Consider the following 22,426-nt stretch of genomic DNA (forward strand, 5'->3'; position numbering starts at 1 on the left):
AGGAGGAATGATTCTATACCTTTAGCAAAATATCTATGAAACCTGTGAAGGAATTTAAGATGGTATCTACCATAAAAGGTGTAGTAGGAACAGAAGTTAAGTGATCCTATCAATCTTTGATATAATTTGAGGTCAGACCTGTTCAAGTTGGATACTGTATTGGCAAGCTTGATACATTTATCAATGTTTTTCTGCATTGGTCTCATTGTTTTGTTCTCCAAGTTATAATGAACTCCCAGGAACTCTATCTTTTGCACTGGATGAATAACAGACTTTTTAATAGATATTTGCCAACCCAGCTCCGTGAGCACTTCAATGACTATTTGGATGTGAGCCTCGCATTTGTGAAAGTCATCTGCCAATATGAGTATATCATCTAAGTAATTAAAGATGAGTATATTATTTCTTCCTAATGTATTTAACTACTGTGTACATTAGTTTGGAAAAGATGTAGGGAGCTGTCTTTACCCGAAGGGAACAACCGTCCATTTGAATTTACGTTTTCCTAATTTGAACGTTAAGAATCTTTGAGCACTTGAATGAAGAGGGACGTGCCAATAAGCATCCTTTAAATCAAGTCTACATGCCCAGTTGTTTAAATGCAAATAAGGGAATATAGTTTTAGGTTTCAGCATAGAGAAAGAAGGTTTCTTGATCATAGTATTAAGGCATTTCATATCGAAGATTAGGCGAATGCTCCATCGGGTTTAAGCTTGTAAAATATGTGGTTAGAGTAATAAAAAGCATTTCTGTTAATTTGTTCTATTACCCCTAGGTCTAGTAATCTGTTACATTCTCTCTCTAGTATTATTCTCTTGCTAGGAGAATAATATCTATCAACCCCTAATCTTTTCAAAGTCTTTTGAGCCTTATTTTTATTGCTAAATGGGAGTCTCACACCCTTACTGATCAAGTTGCATGCAAAAGAAGAATTTGGGAGTTTTTGCCAATTTTTAAATTTATTTGTCAACGACCTACCTATCCCACTTACTGGAGGGGCGTGAGAGGTTTCCTTGGAGTTAGAGGCTTCTGTAGGGAAATTTAACTCTTCTAATATCATTGAATTGTTAGTGGGTACCTTTGCCAAATTTTATTTTTACTGTAGCTCCAGGTTATTTTCTCTTGGTCCCAGCAGGGCTCGATGGTATTAAGAATTAAAGCATAATTAGTTTTGTTTCTTATCTTTGACGTCTGAATTAGTTGCTGTCTGTCCCCCTGTACTCCTTCCCCCTCTTCGGCCTCTCTTGATACCGCCTGTAGGGATTGAACCTATTCCTGAACCCAAAGCTTCCCCTGAATCCTCTGTAAAAATTAAATTCCCTCTGGGGTAGCCCTGATGCTTGCCAAAGTTGAACCTTCCACCTCTAGAGGTATGTCCCCTCCCTAGGAAGGGGACCGCCTCGAAAGCACGAAGCAATAGCTTTCCTTTGATCATCTGATAAGACCCATATATCATTAGTTTCAGCTTTATAATAGCATCTCTCGTATCTAAATTGAGGTTCCTGGGTAAAGATCTACTTCTGAATGATCGGATTAAACTTTTAATTAGATCAATGTGTTTCCTGAAAGGCCCAATTATCACTTTAGTAATGAAATCAATATCGTTAATCTTAGAGGGGTAAGCTAATTGTGCCAGAGCTGCATGTCCTTGAAAAGAAGATATAGCCATTTTAATGTTTTCAATATCAAAGTGAAATTTTTTCTTGAAATCTTCATTAAACAACCTGCCACTTGGCCAAAAGTTCAACTTTGGCAAATTTATCAATTTGAAAAGGTCTGCAAGTTCTATTATGATTACAAACAAAAAAGAATTGATCATGAGAGTTTTGTCTCCTTCACTTAATGTTAATGCAATTAGGGAGTCATTCAATTGTATTTTCCATCTCTATGAATGGAGGGCACAGCATTAAAATTGTTAGATATATAAGTAGGAATAGGTTTGTTAAAGGTAAGCGGGTTAAATTCTTCATAGTCACTACTATCTTCATTATAAGTTGTAAATAATTCTTCATTTGCATTCTCAGGTAAATCTACTTTACGGCGAGGGCGCTTAGGAGGAGGAGTATTGTCATTCCTTTTTGCAGTCGAACCAACTTCTGCAATAGGAGTGAAAACCTAGACTTAATTTTGATAATAAAAGTTTAACTGATTGTCTATAATATGGCTCATGAATTTACAATCCGGTTGGACAGCAGCAGACCTAGAAGCTGAAGCCCAGGCAATCGGGTTCTAGGCTCAAATGGCTTCATCGGTTACTATTCAGGTCAATCGGCATCCTCTCACTAATATCTCATACTAAATTTATATAGCCTCTACAGTAATCATATATATTTATATAGCCGACCTGTCAGAAATTCTTAAGACGCAGTTCCTCATGGTAAGGGGTAAACCATTATATCGAAAGGAAACGAGTGTGATATACAATTCTACCCATTAGCTGAGGTAGGCGCAATTATACCGCCTTTGACAGGAACCCCTCCAGTTTAAATGTCGACGATTAGGATCTCGGTTGGGATAGGCGGAAGGGAGAGGCTAATAGGTAGCCTAGATTGACGTAGGTATGTTAAACTTAAAGTTTTAGAAAAAGTTAGGCTAGTTAGGCTACTCCAGCTCTTAGCAAAACTAGTTAACACCTCACCTTACAACATTAATACCTTTTGTCATATAAGTATCTGGTCTTATTTAATAATGTTTAGGCTCCTTTACACATAGTTTAGGATTATATGATAATGTACTTCGGTTTCTCGAAATTTATCTAATCTTAAAACTTTTTACGATTACTAACTCCGCACGGTCTGTTTCCCGCTCATTGTTTACCTTTTTACTGTCCATGCTTGTGACGTCACAGTCTATATCCGCTGCTATCACCCGAGACGTTTTTATATAAACAGATTTAAACCTTACCCTTTCTCCACTAGTTCAATAATGTTGATTGCTGTAATAATAACAATTGAAGAAAATTTCACTATTGGAAGGTTCCCTGGCTGTTTCTTCCGTTTTGGGACCTCTCTTCTTTTTGGGTTGTGCCGGTGAATATTGTCCATCATCGCTAGTTTCGCTGAGATTATGCAACATCTGCTGATACTACGACTTTTTTGGACATTTTAATTATTGTTGATTAAGTCGTTGTCCCTCGTACAATAATTAGGGGAGGGTTGTAGTAATGGTGAGGTGTAACAGGTGTTGCCTGTGTCCTGTCAACTTCAAATATGACGGTTTTGATTCCTGTCAACTCGCACTTCTCTGGTTGCTCCGCCCCGATGGGCGTGGTTTTGTCTCTCTTACAACTATCGGGGGGAGGAGCCAGGGGTGTGTCATAGCAAAACCAGTGGGTCTGAAAGGCTGAAGCCTCTCTCTCTAGAAATCTTAATCCTTGTAACTCCTTGTAATTCAGTAAAATACAACATATATGTGCATGCTGCAAATTAGGTCCTTATATATGTGTGCATACATATATGAATATTGATATATGTGTACCATATGTGTTGTACACATACAAACATACACACACACACACTATATATATATATATATATATATATATATATATATATATATATATATATATATATATATATATATATATAGATATAGATATAGATATAGATATATAGATATAGATATAGATATATATATATATATATATATATATATGATATATATATATATATATATATATATATATATATATATATATATATATATATATATATATATATATATATATATATATATAGATATATATATATATAGATATATATATATATATATATATATATATACTATTATATATATATATATATATATATATGTATATATATATCTATATATCTATATATCTATATCTCTGTATATGTATCTATGTATCTATATATCTATATATCTATATACTATATATATATATATATATATATATATATATATATATATATATATATATATATATATATATATATATATATATATATATATATATATATATATATATATATATATATATATATATATATATAATGTCAGTGGTCCCTCCCCCCATATTTGCGGGGGATGAGTACCAGACACCATGAATAGTTAGAACCTGCGAATAGTTGGAACCCGTATAAAAATGCTTAAAACCTCCTATTTTGTTAGTTAAAACTCAAGAAAAATCCACTAAAAATTTTTAATACTTGGTTGTATAGTTTTATCACAAAAGTGCATTTTATGATGAAATTGGTGAAAAAAAACCAGGAATTTGTAGATATTTCTCAGAAAAATACTGCGAATAGGCGAATTTTCCGCGAATAATGTGGGGAAATGTTCCAGAGAGAAATCTGCGAATGTGTGAGTACGTGAATCCGGAGAATGTGAATAAGGGGGGTCCACTGTATATATAAATCCTAAGTGGCCCCCATGAAAGATTTCTAGATCCATCACTGGTCTGAACTTGTGGAAGACCCCACAAATGGTAAAACTGTTGCAATACCTGTCTCGGAAATATTGCATCACCATATTAAGTTCCTCATAATCTGTAAAAGATAGTGCCAAAATACTTGTCTTTAATTTGTCTTTAATAGGTATGTATTACTATCTTTATAAACTTAAAAGATCTCAGGAAATTTGTTGTTGAATGAAGGACTTACTTTTTGTGGGCTCAGTAAATTCTTCAGAGTTTATGTATAAAGTAAATTTAACTTTGATTTTTTATACTATTAGGCATTTTATATTGGCAATTTTATTTTGATGTTGCTATTGTGATAGGCATTTGCTCATTGTTTTGGATACTTTTTTTTTTTCAAATAATTCAAACTTAGGATTTGAATGCATTTTTCATGACTAATTTTATTTCTTCTTGATGTTCAGGTCCTCCCATTGCAGAGGAAATCGAAAGCTTGGAAACAATACAAGAACATTTAGGGGTAAAGGTTCCCTGTTTCCTTCGCAGTAAAGAGGCAGTTTCAGCCATTAAGCGGGCCACTACATCACACTGCAGATCTCTCATTGCTAACATATCATGCCAGGTATGTCCTATGCTGTGTGTGTAATGTGGTTAAACTTGAATGTAATTAATGGAAATGTAAAGATGTTTTCAATAAACTTCTACTTCTTTACTTTCAGATTCAGTCTGGTAGCTTTTATCCATCACGACTACAGAGCTATTGTCCATCCAATGGTAGATCATATAGTATATTGAAAACTTCTGTTGAGTTTTACAGTATGACAAGCAATATTTTTTTAAGCTGAAAGATTGCTCTCTTGTAAGGTTTGAGATCCTATCGTTTTGAAGTTCAGGTACTTTTTCAAAGTAAAAGATTATTTTTATGACATCAGGAATATACCTATAATATATAGTCAGCATCATGCAACTTACTGAGACCAAAATTTATAGCCTAGTTTTACAGGGGTTTGGGGTTTTATTATAAGTACTCCCCACAATAAAAATGTGTGGGAGAATGGTTAAACTGTGGCATGAAAGGCTAGGCTAGACAAAATGTATGGCTATGATTCACATATCAAAATAATTGTTATATGTATTTTCAAACTCATAAACTATTATGACAGACCACAAGTGACATATTTATGGACTTGAACATCAATAACTAAAAATAAATAAGAAAAGTAATAATGAAAAATAAACATTGGAGAAATCCCCTATTGTAGCATTGAATAAAACTTCTAATGCTAACAGCAAGTCACATTTAAGACCAGAGAATATAAGAGGCAAAATTTGAAACGTGGGAAAGCAGAAGTTCTTAGTCCATATATGCAATTGTAATGTTTTGTAGATGTTTTGAATAAGTTTTTTTATCTTCATTTGTTCCAGTTCCCTTTACATTAAGTCTTGTCTGTAAATAGATATGGCTATTTTTTGATTGTAGGGAAGTGAGGAGTGAAGTCAGTTGACAGGTAAAAATGTTGATTGGTTATTAAAAGGATCATCCCTAGAGAGTGGATACTAATTTGGATATGAATAGAACAATGCAGGTGACTTGGTCTGATTACTAAGAATATTACTTGCAAAAAGAGGAGCTATATGCACACATACCAAACCATCAGGCTGTGATCGCTCATCAGAGTAATTATTGTTTACTATTTTAGCTTTCTAACATATAAAATGCAGAATACATCGCTCATAGGTTCTATTCTGCACAAGTACATAATTGTACATTTTCTCAGTTTGGTCGAGTGGTGCCATCTGGTCAACAATAGAATGATGATTGAAAGAATGAATAACAAATCCTCCATCCCTGAAGTTAGTTTATTATGGTGTAAGGATTGTGGCACAGTGTGTGTGAATATGTTTAGACATATGTTTATATATGCCATAATCTTAGCCTTAGTCTGTAGAAAATAAACTGCCTTAATATACAAAATATATGATGAATGAATTGGGAGACAAAGCATTTGAGGGCTGCATGTCATGCAAGGTTTTTTTAGCTTGTACACTATAGTACCATGATATTTCCTTGTTGAAATAAGGCTTGAATTTCTTAACAAAGAAATTATCATGTGAAATGCATAAAGATGTTATGCGTATTAGGGAAGTTTTCTTTGTTTAAATGTATGAAAACAATGTTTTTTTACAATTAAACTGTTTTTATACAAATCAGTTAATTATAAAAATAGCCTTGAACTGTGCAAAATTCATCCATATGCACAAAACAAAAAATGTTCCAGTGCACAAGCTTACTAACTCCAGGATTGTTATGAATTGTACTATAGTACTAATTTCCATTCTTCTGTGCTAAGTTCCATGTGAAGAGAAGGTTGAAGGGAGGAGGGCATTGTAGCGTGTGAATAATGGGTTTTGTATAAAAGCTAGTTTTAATTGTACAAAAATATGGGAGCGAAGAAAGGAAAACTTAGCTGCTAGGTGTTCAGTTCCAAGAACAAAATGGTAGGGAGTTGGCAAGACAATCAAAATGGAGCACTTCCATGAGTTAGAGTTTTGCAATGGGAGACTACTCCCCTTTTAATCCCCGGCAGATGGGCACTTCATAAATAACTGGGTCTGCTGTGAAAGTAGAACCCAAAGGATAACCACCGAGCACAAGGAACTTAAAGGGAGAAGATACTCTAGGAAGCATGCCTCCAGTGTGCCAGACCACAGGTAAATGGTGCATGAGGATGAGGAAGATGATTCTGCTGAAGACTGGTGGTCTGCCTCAATAAACGTTCCATTGAATACAAATCTAGTTATTTTATGAGTGGCATCACAAAGATGAAACTTTGCAAAAGTGCTCTTGCAACACCAGGTGCTTGTGCTAAGGTTGACAGTGACCTCCAAATTGTACTTCAAAACCAAATACTAGGGATGAAATTGCTTGGAGAAATCCAGAGAGGATGAAATTGCATGAACTTATGGGCCATAACCTTGAGTGAGGCTAAGTCTTCTTGTGATACCATAGAATAGGCCGGAGTTATTCCAAATAGGATGAAATTGTTTGGAGAAATCCAGAGAAGATGAAATTGCATGAACTTTATGGGTTGTAACCTTGAGTGAGGCATGGTCTTCTTGTGATGCCATAGAATAGGCTTGAGTAATTACTTGTCATGCCAGTAAGAAATAGGATTATTTGGGATTAATGTTACCTACTATTAAAGCTAGCTTGGTAATTGTGCCATTAAGTGTGATTGGCATTCAAAGTAAACCAAGGAGTAATGCTTGGCTAACCTAGATGGACCATCTATAATCACCTTTTTCCCTCCGGAAGGTGTTTAAATGTTCAGAATTCTTCCTGCTGTGTCTGTTTTCTGTTTTCATGGTTTGAATTGGCTGTACCAACTTTTACCATAGTATTTTGGATGGTTTTCCCTTTGTGGTATTGGGCTTGATTTTTGTTTTTCATCATGTCATCTACACCAAGCAGAGATAGATGCGTAAAGTTTTGTGTGAAATGAATTTATTCAGTTTGACATGATGGCCACATGGTGTGGGTGTTATGTTTAGGGGTAATGAGTATGATTTTTCTTTTCATTTGTGAAGAATGTAAGAAGTGATCTAACATTGAAGTGAATAATTTTGTAATGTATCAGAAATTGTGAAAGGTCAACAAATTATGTAGACAGGTCCAGCCAGAAGTCTACACAATCTCTCTTCTTCTTGTGTTGCTCCTTCTTCTTAGGAACATGTGTTTATTTCTGTCATCAGTTAGGTATTTGACTGATTACTATATTATGAATAAAGAGTGTATTTTCCTCCATTATGATTGATCATCCTCCTCCTCCTCCTAATAAATCACTTAGTAAGTCACCCATTCTCCAAGATTTCTGCTCTTCCTAACTGCATCCTATTTATTACTTCATTGTTGGTGTTCTCAGATATGTTACTTTTTTAGGCGCCTGCCAGCTTACCCTGTCAGTCCATGTACTTTCCAGTTTTTGCCACCCTAGTTCATTCTTTACACTTGATGGATTTCAACCCTAATTTGGATGGTTCTCCATTGGTTTTTAAGTGTTCTATAGATCATGTTGCTTCATGTTACCTTCACCTTTTTACTGGGGATGACACTCAACTTTGTCAGCTTGTACCTCAGTTCCTGTTCAGGCAAGTAAGTTATCTGAATCTGTTGAAGCATGTTTTTTATGATCCTGAAAATGTTATCCTTTCTAGAAGGTTGTCAAAATATTGCCAGAATGGGCTGTTATCCTGTATCCTATCCTAACAATGTTGAATTTGTTACGTCATTGTCACAAGTTTAACACATACAGACTCTGTATCCCCCTTTTTTCCTGGTAATTCCTCACAGGAACTGTGAATGAAAAAGAGGGGAGGTGATCCCTCCGTGGCTTTGATACCATGGTTCTTTTGAAAATAGCCTGGATGGAGCTGTTTTCCTGCATTCCATCCGTATTTGATGTAACTGGACGAGTCACTTTATTGCCGTAGTTCAAACCACCTACAGGTTCTTTATCCCTTTTTATTCATTGTTCCCACATGGGAACCCCAAATAGATGGGAGGAGGCAATCCCTCACATGATACCATTCTCATCTGGGCACTTTGGATCCTTTTATGAGGAGCTATGCCATTTCATCACTTGTTGGATTCTCTTACATGCTCCTCTAAGGACAAGCAGTGGGTATACATTTTCAAAAACCAAGGTTTGGCATACAAAAATAAATTTTTGGTAGTTGCTGTGAGTCCTCAGACCCACCAGATTTCCCTGACAGAAAGACATAGGGATATTTTTTTTTCTCTCTATCTGCACAGAGCTGGCAAGTAATGGCTGAATTTGAGGCCATTTATATACCATCACTGTACCAACAATAGCACTATCCCAGTCTAGACCAGCTATGAGAGAATTCTTGATACATATTAGTCAGTGCGTCTTATGAAGCACCAGGGGGACCATATATAGGAGTCTTTTGAGGATGAACAGCAGCTACCAAAAACAGGTTTTTGTTTTATCATAACATTTATTATTTGGAATGAATCTTAGCTATTGTTCAAGTTATAGCTTATATCTTTTCATTTGTTAGGTGCAGTCAGCATTCAGAAAAAGAAAACACTTGGGCGACCTGCTAGGACTGTCTCTGTAACCTGTTTCCTACTAGGCAGCATTGGAATGTTTACATTCATGTCAGAATTCCTCATGCTGTGTCCTTATGCATACAGCTTGAATCGGTGGTAGTACATTTGACTATTTCTGGCTGATTTCCTCCTGTACAGTACAGGCAGTCCATGATTAACAGCATTCTGGTTTTACAGCTCTTGGTTTACGACATTGTAAGCAGTTTATTGGCATTGGTAAGCAGTTTATCAGTGCCGATAAGCAGTTTATTGACATTTACTATGTCATAAATGCCTTTTATTACCAAAATTATTGGTGATTTTTGGTTAGCAGCGCTCGGCTGGGAATGGAACCCCACCATTAACTTGGGACTGCCTGTATTGTGCTTTTTTCTGTTTTTGCCTTATGTCATCTGTAGGAAGCAAAGATACTGTAGAGGCATTAGGCCATGCAGGAAAATTTTTTTTTTTTGTAATCCGAATGTTTCGGTTGTGCATGATGGCCATGTGTGTGTTAGCCTACCTGTAGGGACATATGTTTTGCTTTTCTTCTCATTGTGAAGAAAATGAGGAGCAGTCAGATGAGAGGATTAATAATTTTGTGAAGTTTGTTCATTTTTCTCTCTATTTGATGGGGTCATTCAGTTAAGTCCTAGCATTCATTTGGAAAGGCAAATGGATGATATCTATTTACATGTAGGACGAATACTTCCATATCGCAGTACATCCTTAGTCAAAGAAATACGTATCTGTTTTTTTTTCTAAGCTCTCTGTTTTGGTCTGAGTCTGGCACCATAAGTATTCACCTGTGTATTAGCATCTTCAGTAGGATGGAGTCATCTGCATGGTATCAGAGTTCTCTTATGTTTTTGGATGACTGGTTAGTTCTCGCCAACTCATTTTAGGCAATCTTGAGGGTGAAAGATGATCATCTTTGTCTAGCCTCTGGGGTGGGCATGGTGTTCAATGTCAACAAATCTATGCTTTCTTTTTCATTTCGATCCAATTGATTGTTTATCTCGGGAACGAAGATTTACTCACTTTAGAGTTTTTTTTCTGAATGAGAAATGAATGGGTCTACATCTAAAACTCAAGAACCCAGACCTTACATCATCCTCAGATGTCTGAGGCAGAGTTGGGAGCCATTCTAAGAAGAAAAACATGACATCAGGAGTTTGGACTGCAGAGAGGGCAAGGCAGCTTGTTAACAACCAGAGTTTTATATGGCTTTCAGTGGTCTTTTGCAAGCAAACACCTAGTCAGAGACAAGATGATTGCAGTCTTTCCAACAATTCAGCCTCATGTTCTTACATGAGAAAATTGGACACAACTATATAAATCTGTTCAGGTTAGCAAAGACCATCCATCTCCTTTAGATGAAGTCCAAGAACATTATTTTACTTCATTTTTCCCAGGGAGCAACATTGTTATTGCAAACCAACATCAGAGGAAAGAGCAAGGTCTTCCATTAGAACGAGATCTTCCTCAGGTCTACCAGACATTGTGGAGTCGGAGACCCAAGTATCAATCTGTTCCGGATTGCCCAAAATGCAATACTCCCAGTTTACTACCCTCCATGGCTAAATCTGCAGACATGGGCTCGATGCCTTTCTTCAAGAGTGGTCGAATATAGATCTTTACGGGTTCCTCTGTTCGCTGTTTTGAGGAAAATACAAGTTGCAAGCTTCACAGAGCACATGGATGATTTTGATAGCTCCTTTGTGTTACCCAAGGGAATGGTTTCCTGAACTTCCTTTCTGGCAGTAGATGTTACCCTCCTGTTCAGAAGAGATCTTTTCAGACAATCTTACTAGAGAATGATCCCATCAAACCTCCGCACGCTGCTTCTGACGGCACGAGATTGTTTCAACAGTATGTTACGAACTGGAGGCTTTTTCTTTATGAATGGCCAGGGAAGCAATCCTTAAATCTAGAAGGCCCCCATTAGACTGTATCATTAACAGTGGTTAGTTTGTAGATCTTGGCATTTGTCTAGAGAGATATCCAGTACCTGTACAACTATAGATATCCTAAATAAGTTTTTCCAGTATTTTAGTACTATGCAAAGCAGTTTTCTGTGTCAGTGATCAAGGGATGTTGCTGAAGAAAGAAGTTTTTTTTACCTTTTGAGCAGGAAATTTCAAATCTTATTGTGGTTTACGATGAAATTTGGATGTAGTCCTTAAGGGTTTAAACATTACCTCAGTTTGAGCATTCAGATAAGGCAAATCTTAAGAACTTTGAAGACACTTTTCTTTTAGCTCTTTCTACAGCAAAGTGTATTAGGGTTCATCAAACCTATCTTGTAAGTAACCTTTGTTTTAGTGGAAATCTCTCTCTTTTCTATCATTGCCAAAGGAAAAGACAAGTGAAAGCCATTTCAAGATTTGTCAGTGCTTAATTTAACTGCTTTGGTAGGCAATGAAAAAGTTGTAATGTCCAGGTAAACCCTTAAAGTTCTAACTGAATTTTTAAGAGGAGGACTTAAGAATTTATTCTGTGGTTTTAGTAGGCCAAACACTCCTATTATCAAGAATGCTTGGTTTAAATTGATTCCTAAACTTTAACCTATTTTGAAAATAATGTAAAGCCTAATGGCATCTGTGCTGCAAGCAAGTCTTTTATTTCCTTTAAAACCTTTCACTAGAGAATGTTGTCAATGCAGCTCAGTGGAGATGTAACTGTCTTTTGATTCACATTATTTGCGAAACATTCAAATTCTGTATTGAAACTTATAAAGCTCTTAGTCCTATCGTTGCAGTGGGGATGCTTTCTCCTTGACCAAATGAGCATAACCTTGCTTGCTCTTATCGTTATATGTTAGGAAATCTTGGTATTGAATTGGGAAGCATGAAAGTAGTTAAAATGAAGGCTTAAAATTTGAAATTTTTTAAAAGTGGTTGGAAATGGTTGGTCCAGAATGTAATAAGTTATCCTGTGTACCAGAAAACTATATTAATCAAAACAAACCCATTTCTGTATTTAGCTTATCAGGTGTTTCTTTTGACAGGGTTGCATAGTAAGCAAATTACCTGTGGTGTCTTGACAAGTCATATACAAAAGCTAAAACTATTTTTTCAGGATTGGTTTGTTGACTAATTTAATAGGATGAAGTAGCTACTGTGTTGTGGTGTTCCCATTGAATTGTATTGATCCCTTTTAAGTTTTCCAAAATTGTGACCTTTTATTGGCAAGTCATTTTCAGGATTTGTTTTCAGTAAGCCTACTTCTTCAGTCTGTTTAAATTAGTAACTTGCCAGAATTTGGGTTCTTTATGTTTAACAGGTGCTATAAATAATCAGATAAGAAAATATCTTCATGGTAGACAAGACAACTCTTAGCAATGATATTAAAAAAATTATTAAATAATCATAGCTTTATCTCAAAGTAAATTAATTCACATATGTCGAATCATTCCTTATTGCAAGTGAAAATGCGATCATATGAGATAAAGTTTTTATATAATTTATTGTACTGGTACTTAATTATAATGGTTATTGTCGGTGCAATCAGGGACAGAACTTGAAAATGTATGTGTATTCATAGTTTGTGTGAACCTTACAAATATATGGTAATAATTACTATACAATCACTACCTGACTTATGAATAAGTTATGTTGCAGATGGCTGCACATATCTTGAATTGTTCGTAAGTGGGTTTTTAATATGTAGTGCATAATTTTAGTTAGATTACGCTCCTTAGTTAACCCAGGAATCCTAGATTATACTATTTTCACAGCAGTTTTAAATCATGCAGCATGTTATTAGTACATACAAAGAATGACTATGGATGCTAGGTAGGTGAAAAGAAGAAAAATAAAGTTTCAGACTCATGCAGCTTTGACATTTAGTATTTTTCCCATGTTTTAAAAGTTATGAACTTGAAGAGAATTTTGCAGGAGCAACATCTGACATTGGAAGTTCACTCAGTAAACAGTGCTTTTTGGCATCTATTGACAAGAATACATACTAAACATTTCCTGTGGGTAGAAAAAATATATAAAATAGAAATATATGAAAGAACTAGTTAAATAGGGAAGATAGAAATAAGTAGAAAAATTTTACAAGTATGAATGAGTATTCTCTTGATTGTAAGACTATATGGAAGTTAATCATGAGAATACTCAGGATAATCAGAGATGGGGTCTAAGGAACAGGTTCTTCTTCTTCCGTGCGGTCTATTCTTTGCAAAAATTCTTACTAGTAGGATAGGTGCAGAGCAAAATTTGAACTTGTGAACCTGTCTGTTCATATCTGAATGTTTGTAACTTGAATGTTCATAAGTAGGGTAGTGACTGTATTTTCATTACATTTACATCTAATTGCTACACTATATATTTATTATGATTATTGCTACTTATTTTATGTAAAATTAAGCTAATTTAAAACAAACTACATTGTGCTGCGGGGGTGATTAACAGTTTTCTTTCCATTGATGCAACCCAGGACGCAAGAGTAAGTCAGACTCAGATCAGCACGATTAGTGTGCAAGCTACCTTTGACTTTAAAGGGCATATCCTTAGAGTATCCAAGTCATATTAGCACTTTAGTTTAACTTCTTGGCTTTTATCTTGTAACCTTTATTATGGTGTTAAACATTATGGTGTTAAACTGTATATTTCCAAATTTGTCTTATTTTTATTGGCATCAGGCATTCTTTTTATTTTAGTCACCCAAATACTGTTTGTTCCAATGGGAGTACAAACCTACGCTCTTGAGATTGAAGTACTCTGTACAAAGTATGTTGCAGCTCTATGCTGACTTAAGTAAAAAAACAAAAGCCTATTGGTCAGTGCTATGAGTTACCCATGACTTCCATTTTGTTCTCAGCCACCTTGGTGTGCAATTGTGGCAAACCTTCATTTATCACTGGTTGAGATTTGTGTGTGTGTTAGGTGTTCCTGTCCTCTTCATTTTCACCTCAGCATCATGCCCCTCCAGTGCCTTAACCTCATCCAGTAGCTTTTGGCTTTAGATCTGTGCAGTGTACTAGTACAGGCAGTCCCCGGGTTACGACGTCTCGGCTTATGACATTCCGAGGTTACGAAACGCGTTTTCAATATATTCATCAGACATTTATTTCCAGGGTTACGTCGCATTTTCAAGGGTTTCTCGTCTACAACGCTCATCTGGCAGATGAATATGACACACCAAAAATGCAAAATAATCAATATTTTGAAGTTTTTTTATGAAAAAATGCCATAAGAATGCAGTTTTACATAGTTTTCAATGCACCCAAAGCATTAAAAGTAAGGTTTTCTTAGGATTTTTGATGATGTTCCGGCTTACGACGATTTTCGGCTTACGACACGTCTCAAGAACGGAACCCCCGTTGTAACCCAGGGACTGCCTGTACATAGTTATTTTTGTGCCAAGGGAGGCTGTACAGTGCTTTTATCCTTGTGTGACCTAGTGTTTTGAGTAATGCCCCATGTGTGTTTCATTGCCAGCTTCTGTTTGTTTCTGATGGCTATAATGGAGGTTTTGATACCCAGTTTCTTTTGTATTATGGGCAAGGGCAACCCCTGTAGTTAATGCTCCCGATTTTGGTAGACCCGTATTCTGTGTTTTTTGTGCCAGGGACAAGAGCGTACAAGAGAGGCCACGTGTGATGTGTGGGATGGCTCACTCCAGTGGTCTCTCTACAAAAACAGATGCCATAAGGAGAGCAATCCCTCTAGGAAACCAATTCGTAGTCCTTCATGCCCTTCAGTGTTTCAGCCTTCACCACCTGTTGCCATGTTTGAGAATCCAACATGGCAACTATGAGTTTTTCCTTTGGGTAATCCCCACCTTCCTCCAACTTTGATGAGTAGGGGGAGAGCAATCTAGGCCTATGGAATGGTTGATGCACCGTGAGAGAGAGAGAGAGAGCGACAAATTACAGGAACAGTGTCAGTAGAGGGATCCCTTCCTCCTCCAACCGCCTCCAAGAGAGAATAGATGAAACCAGTGGGAAGGTTGACTCTGCGAAGCAAAACCAATTGATGAAGAGGAAGCATACACTGGGACAGAATCAAGGAGTTGGAGCCTGCTGTCCTGGAGAAGAGATTCTCAGAGCAGAAGAATTGCATTTGGTGGGAGAACCTATGAGAATTTCTTTTCCCATTTTATGTTGTTTCTGCTTTGATATTTTGACTTTTTCTTGGCGGAGTTTACAAGTATCAAGACCCATTGTTTATTGAGCATCCCCTGAGGAAATTTTGGCTATAATTTTCTTTGACGTGTATAAATGCGTTTGTGAAGACACAATCACTTATCCTTATGAGCAGTTTTTAAGGAAATTTGACTAGAAATTTTCTTAACATAAATGCTTTTGTGTAGACACCACCACTTTATAAGCAGTTTTTTTAAGGAAATACACAAACAAAGTCTTGTGTTTTCCCACCCCTTACCACATGTTACCACTACTTACCACAAACGATGGGTGTGACAGACCCAGTTTTAGAAAATTAAACAAAAATATTTATACTAAATTTTTACTTTATTTAAAGACAAAGAAAATATTACATTTCTCAATTATTTTTAATTCACCCAAAAAAACCTAAAGAGAATTGAACCATTTCAGGGGTGACTCCAAGAAAAATTTAAAATTCCCCCAAATTTTAAAAAATTCTAAATAATATGTTGTACTCTAGAACTAGACAAGCTAAGTACTTGTCCATCTTCACACACTTTCGCAGGTCCCTGGAGCATTAGCATGCTCTGCCACAACCCGATTTATACAGGCATGTTTTGCAGATCACTTACCCGGGATTCTGCACTGCTGGCATAGAGAACAGTAGTGGCGCTGGCAGACAGAACTCACACCTCAGGCACCTAAAGGAAGTCTTCCTGTCTTTTGGATCCACTTTATTACTTAATCACCCTCACCACACATATTTCACTAGAAAATTCACTCTGAAGAGCAATTTTCCCATAAAAAATCACTTACACGTATACAATCACTAACACAAACATTGGGTCCCACAGACCTGTGCCTGCTTATAGACGCACTCACACCTCAGGCACCTGAAGCAAGTCGTCCTGTCTTTTGATACAGTGTTCCCTTGTATTCGTTGGGGATAGGTACCCCGCCCCCCCCCCCCCCCCCCAACCCCCCCCCCCCCCCCCCCCAGCAAATAGTTGGGGCTTCTTTAAAAATGCTTAAAACTGCCTATTTTGTTAGGTAAAACTCAAGAAAACCCACTAAAAATGTTTATACTAGGCTTTTTTAATATTTTTATCATGAAAATGCATTTTATAATGACTAAAAAAAAACAAAAAAAAAACAGGACTTTGTGGATATTTCTCATAGAAAAATACTGCGAATAGGTGAAGTTTTCCATGATAATGGGGTACAGTATATGCTCCAGAAAGAAAACCATAAATATGGGGTGTTCATCTGTGCACATTATTACTTCATCACCCCCTCTCCACACATATTTCACTAGATAAAAGTCACTTGGAAGAGCAATTTCAAAAATTACATACACATATACAGGCAGTCCCCGGTTATTGAATGGGGTGTTCCGTTTCTGACAGTGTGACGATAACCAAAAATTGGCAGTAGTAGCACCAATCCCTGGTTATCGGAGCCAATAACTGAGGATCAGTGCTGCCAGTAACTGAGGACCGGTGCCAGTAACCAAAGATCAACACCGATAAACAGGGAACAGCAAATATCGGTGCCGAAAATTCAGTTATCATTGTCTTTAGACAAATACCATAGAACCAGATTGCCTGTACATCACTAACAAAGGAAAGTGAGTTTATATGACTTCCCATACAAGGGCAAACACACAGGAGGAGGGTGCTGGGAGGGGAGTGGCCACACCCTACCCACGAATGATCATTTGATCAAAACTGGGATGGATCTCTCGAGCCTACATTTTCTTGAGAAATTACCTAGAAAATTACCTAGGCAGAGTTTTTCTTTTACATGTACAGTACTCTTGTATAAGCAGTATCACCCCCCCCCCCCCATACTCTTGTATAAGCAGTATCACCCCCCCCATACTCTTGTATAAAAGCAGTATCACCCCCCCCCCCCCTCAGTTAATGGATACTTTGAGGAAATCCAGCTAGAATTTTCATAGATGTGTATAAAATCATTTTGTGTTGAGAAAGCTTTAGACCCATCAGCTAATGACAGAACCTTTAGATAGAAGGAAATTCCACTTAATTTTTTTGTTTTTTTATTTTTTAATGGGAGGTTTTGTCAAGAATGTAACAGCGCTACGTCCTCCATCAGCACCTGTGCCAGTTTCCTCAGGTTGACTAATATATACTAGTATCTCTCTCTCTCTTTCTCTCTCTCTCTCTCATATTTTCTTACAGGTACACAGCCAGAATTGATATAATGCTTTGGAACCAGGTAACAAGAGGTTCCTCCTTGTCCTCCTTCTGACTGGACTCTTGAGAGAGGGAAACATCTGACAGCTTAGAGGCTGTTAGTTAGGAGGTTCCAGATGCCAATAGGTTTGCCATGTCCCCCTCCATTCCCTGATGAAATGTTGTGCCACACATCCCCTCTGATTTAAGAGAGTAGCAGCATTGCGATTGCAAGGGTGGAATTAGCAAGCCTCTGATACATTGAGGTGTTTTTTGACTTGTGTCCCTCTCATCTCCAAGACCAGAATATCAAGTTTTGTCACAACTTAAGGAGGCATGCAGATTGAGAACTACTGTCATGAACTGTTGTCCCACCAGGGAGGCGGAGTCACGTCAATTCGAGTGGTGGGACATGCAGGAAGCTGATAAACTTTGTCACAACCCCCTCAGCTTAGTACCTTTAGCACCGAGGGGGGTCGGTCACCCCCCTCCTTTTTTCTAATGAGCGAGGAATGGACAGTGTCTGTTCCAAGGCAGGGCCAAGGCAGGGGAACAGACTGCCCTTTGGTGACACAAACCCGCCCTGCTTATTGGTAGCCTACACCCTATTGGAGGAGCAGATCCACCAAGAAACATAGAGCATCTCAGGACACACCCCTCACTCCCACTGTGCTCCTCACCTTCCATCCGCTTGCATCGAGGCAGTGGTTAACAAATGTAGCCAGTAGATCTTTCTAGCAGGCCAGGACAACCTGCCATTATGCATGTAGGATGCATCCACCTGCACATCCCCATCCATGAGGCCTCCAGGAAGTGCCTAAAGTTTTCTCCCCAGAAATAGTCTATCACTACAGAGCTCTATGCATTGGACTGGCAGCAGTCCCCTAACCCTTCACTCATGTTTTTCCAGTAGGTTGTTTGGTTGGGGAAGTGTTTCCATCAAAACAAGGGAACTGCCAGTCTTCTGAGGATCTTGGAACCATTCGTCACTTACCTCAGAAAAAAAAAAAAAAAATCATGATAAGGCATCTGGTTTGTCTGGGGAAGTTGGTCCCAAGGGGAAGAGCACATATCAGATCCCTCCAACAGCAATTGAAGGTGTCTAGGAGACCAGGCAAACCCCTCACAACCATTTGAGTTAATGGACAGGATTAGGTATGAGCTACAATGGTGAATAGACATGATGAATCACCTGATGAGGGTGCCACTCACTGACCCCCACCAGAGATACCTTGGTACAGTCGACCCGCGCTGTTCGCAGACTCACAATTCAAGATTTCTCTATGGACCATATATACCAATTGTTTGCGGAAAATTTGCCTATACACAGTATTTTTTCACTGAAAATATTAAATAATTACTGTATTTTCATATAATTTTTGTTAGTAAATGCAATTTTTTTTTTCTATAAAGCTATCAAAATACTCAGGTATAAGCATTTTTAGAGTTTTTTTGTGTTTCAACTATCAAAATAGGCAGCTCTAAGTGTTTTTACAGGGATTTTAAGTATTTCCCAGATTTTAGCTATTGTTGGGGGGGGGGGGGGGGGGGGCAGGTGGTGTGGTATGCATCCCTGCAAATTCCGGAGGTCCACTGTATTCTTAGACACATCATGAGAAGGGGAGGTGGAACACACGTCTGAACAATGCCTTATTTTTGGGACCTATCAACCTGTTGGAGATACACTCCAACACCTTCAGGAAAAAACTGGCAGGAAAGTCTTAAAAAAACAATTAAGGGTGCACCATCTCCTCTGAAGTTGAACAATCTGGCAATGGGGATACACGAGTGGTTGGGGTCCCAGGGTGTGGACTTAATGGCAGGTACATACCAGGCAAGTAGCAGCAGGCACCAAGTGGTCCCCAAATCAGAAAGTAGCCGACACATTGGTGGAACTTTGGCAGGGCCCAACAGTCTGTGTGCTCACCACAGCAAGGAATACCAACCTTTCCTTGTACTGTTTTCCAGTCCCTGACCATTGGTCAAGCATTGCAGGATGCCTTCCAACTCCATGGGACAGCATGGACATGTACGACTTTCTCCATTCAGTCAGTTGAGGATGGTTATAAACAGCTTCTTAAGTGTCGCAGGGACCGAGAATGACATTGGTGGCACACCCCCTATAGCTGCAGGCTGAGTGGTTTGCAGATACACTCCACTTTTTAGGAGACACTCTCCTTCTTAGGGAGACACTCCTTAAAGATAACTTTTTGAATCCCGACCTTCTGGTTTCAGGAGGACAAGGTAGATGGATGGTCTTCTGCAGCTGATACCATGAGAGGCACTACAATCTACTCAAGACCACTGTGAGGGAAGTAGCAGACTCTTTGGTGAATCTGCATGATGAAGATGCCTCCATCACAGCTGTCAAAGGTTACAGAGCTGCCCTTGGCCCATATCTTCAGGCCAAGGAAAATAGATCTTTCAAGCATCTGGGAACTTATCTACCGTCATTGAGCAGTAGGAAAAGAAGTGCACACCAAGGGAGCTAAGACCAGTGTGGGGCGTTACTGAGGTCCTCTCCTCCCTGAAACATCCTCCCTTCAAACCTCCCAAGAAAGTATCTGATAGAGATCTGATGTTGTAGACCATCTTCCTCCTCTCTTTTGAATCTGCCATGGGAGTGGGGAAACTACATGCCCATTCATACATCACATGCACCATGGAACCCTGCAGTACCAGGCATAAAATTCAAAAAATTCTTCATCCCTTCATTAGAAGACTTTGTCAGTTGAGGTAAGGATGGTATGGTTCTTAGCTGAGTTAGAGCCTTGATGCAGTACTTGAAGCACACAGCCCCTCACAGATCTAACTGTAAGAGGCTTTTCATTTTCTTGGTATGCAAAAAGATAGATTTTCCAGATATACCATCTCCATCTGGCAAAGAGAAGTCATAGTCAGAGCATATATTTCTCCTTTGGGAGACTATACACCCTTCCGCCCCCATCAAGAAATTCCAAAACCCATGACATTAGAGGCATAGTTTCTCAGTGGCATGTAGGAAGAACTACTCCATCCCACAGGTCCAGAAGGTGGGCATGTGGAAGAGACAGTTGACCTTCACATGTTTCTGTTTGTTGTTGGACACCTTCACCCTGGGCCCTGTAGTAGTAGGCCAGCAGGTGGTGTAACATTAGTGAACCCCTAAAGGTGGGTACACACGTGAGAGCCGAACCTTGTATGTGTAACTGAGTTACGCATATACGGTTTACAAGGTGTCAAAATGTTGAGGACGAACCGTAACCACGTTAAACACGTAACTTCATTACAATCCACTGCGATCATCAGTCTGTCTCTGTCCGGGCTGTTTACCGACGATCCCCACCATGCAAGTAGCAGCTGCCCCGTATATTTATACATATCATTTAATGAAGATGAAGCGAAATAAAAGAAGATGGTGGCAATCAGGTCATATACTAGAAGGGTAGAATACAGTGGTCGGGAATTACTCGCTGACATGAAGAATTCCAAGAAGTTTCTAGGCCAAAATAAAGTTCGTTTTCTACGTAATAACTCAATAAATTGAAGCACCTCTTCCTCACTCCAATCAGCCATGGTACACACACGTACTGACTGACCACCAATAAGGGACTCTACTATGGATGGCCTTGTTCATAGTCAGTGTCAAGAAGTTCAGCAACCTCTGTTGATATGCGCGTAATACAGGTCCCGTCCACACATTGCGTAACGTTCAAAGAGACCTCCCTTTGATTCGGGGCCCAAACCGACAATTGCCGGGACTGAGGGGGCGAACGGAGCCTCGAACCTCACGGGTTTCGGGTTCGGTTGGGTTTCGAGGAACCGTCCACACTTGCGTTTTTGTTACAAGAATCGGTTACAATACAAGGTTCGGTTCGCACGTGTGTACCCACCTTAAGGGAAGGTTCTGCCAACTGGAGGTTAGGGTCGTCCTTTGTCCTCATCAACCATACAGTCCATGCACCTCCCCCTTCCTTGGGTAAGGAACTGGGTTGTGGTGTGTAAAGTTGGGCATAGTAAATTTTTGTTGGTGACCTGAGCTATAGGAGGTAGATTCAAAGGCTCTGAAAGATGCAGCACCGTCAGTTAAGAGAATGCCTACCTTCCACTCCAGATAGCTTGGCCTCCCACCTATTGGTGAGGCTCCATTTATGAAAACATAGGTTCGTATTCCTGTCAGAAGAAGTGCCAAATTTTTAAAGTGTAAATTTGTATTTTTCCTACGATATGAACCTATGCTTTTATAGGGACGTTTTACTATCCTCTACTGCCCCTCATGGTTCTGATCTTTCCCAGTAACAGAGTTGAGTGGTGCCATAAAGAAGCTGATTCACAAAGTGGAAGAACTAACCCAGCTCAGGTCACAAGTGACTCATAGGCCTACCTGATAGGCTTTTGTTTACATTGAAGTAAACAGACAACCATAGCATGCTTTTCACTCGGTATTCAATCTATGAGAGCATGGGTTAATATCCTAGGAAAATACACATTAGTACTTGTTAAAATTTGATATTCTTTTTTAGGAGGGTTTCAAAGAATGTTATGAAGAACATGTGAATTAACTGCTTTTAACACTAATAAAGGGGGTATTTTTACATTCAAGGTTTTAATTCTACACTACTACATAATAAAAGTACAGTATA

General features: G+C 38.3%; 1 protein-coding gene across 1 annotated transcript in view; it reads left to right on the forward strand.

Moving 5' to 3' along the window:
* Positions 1-22,426, forward strand: part of LOC135219926 (xylosyltransferase oxt-like) — a 313,007-nt gene that overhangs the window by 137,973 nt on the left and 152,608 nt on the right. The window contains exons 3-4 of the mRNA XM_064257145.1: positions 4,843-5,000; positions 5,098-5,152. Coding sequence (XP_064113215.1) covers positions 4,843-5,000; positions 5,098-5,152 — 213 coding nt within the window. The remainder of the gene's footprint in view (positions 1-4,842; positions 5,001-5,097; positions 5,153-22,426) is intronic.

The sequence above is a fragment of the Macrobrachium nipponense genome, chromosome 1 (assembly GCF_015104395.2).
Source record: "Macrobrachium nipponense isolate FS-2020 chromosome 1, ASM1510439v2, whole genome shotgun sequence".
NCBI classification, from domain to species: Eukaryota; Metazoa; Arthropoda; class Malacostraca; order Decapoda; family Palaemonidae; genus Macrobrachium; species Macrobrachium nipponense.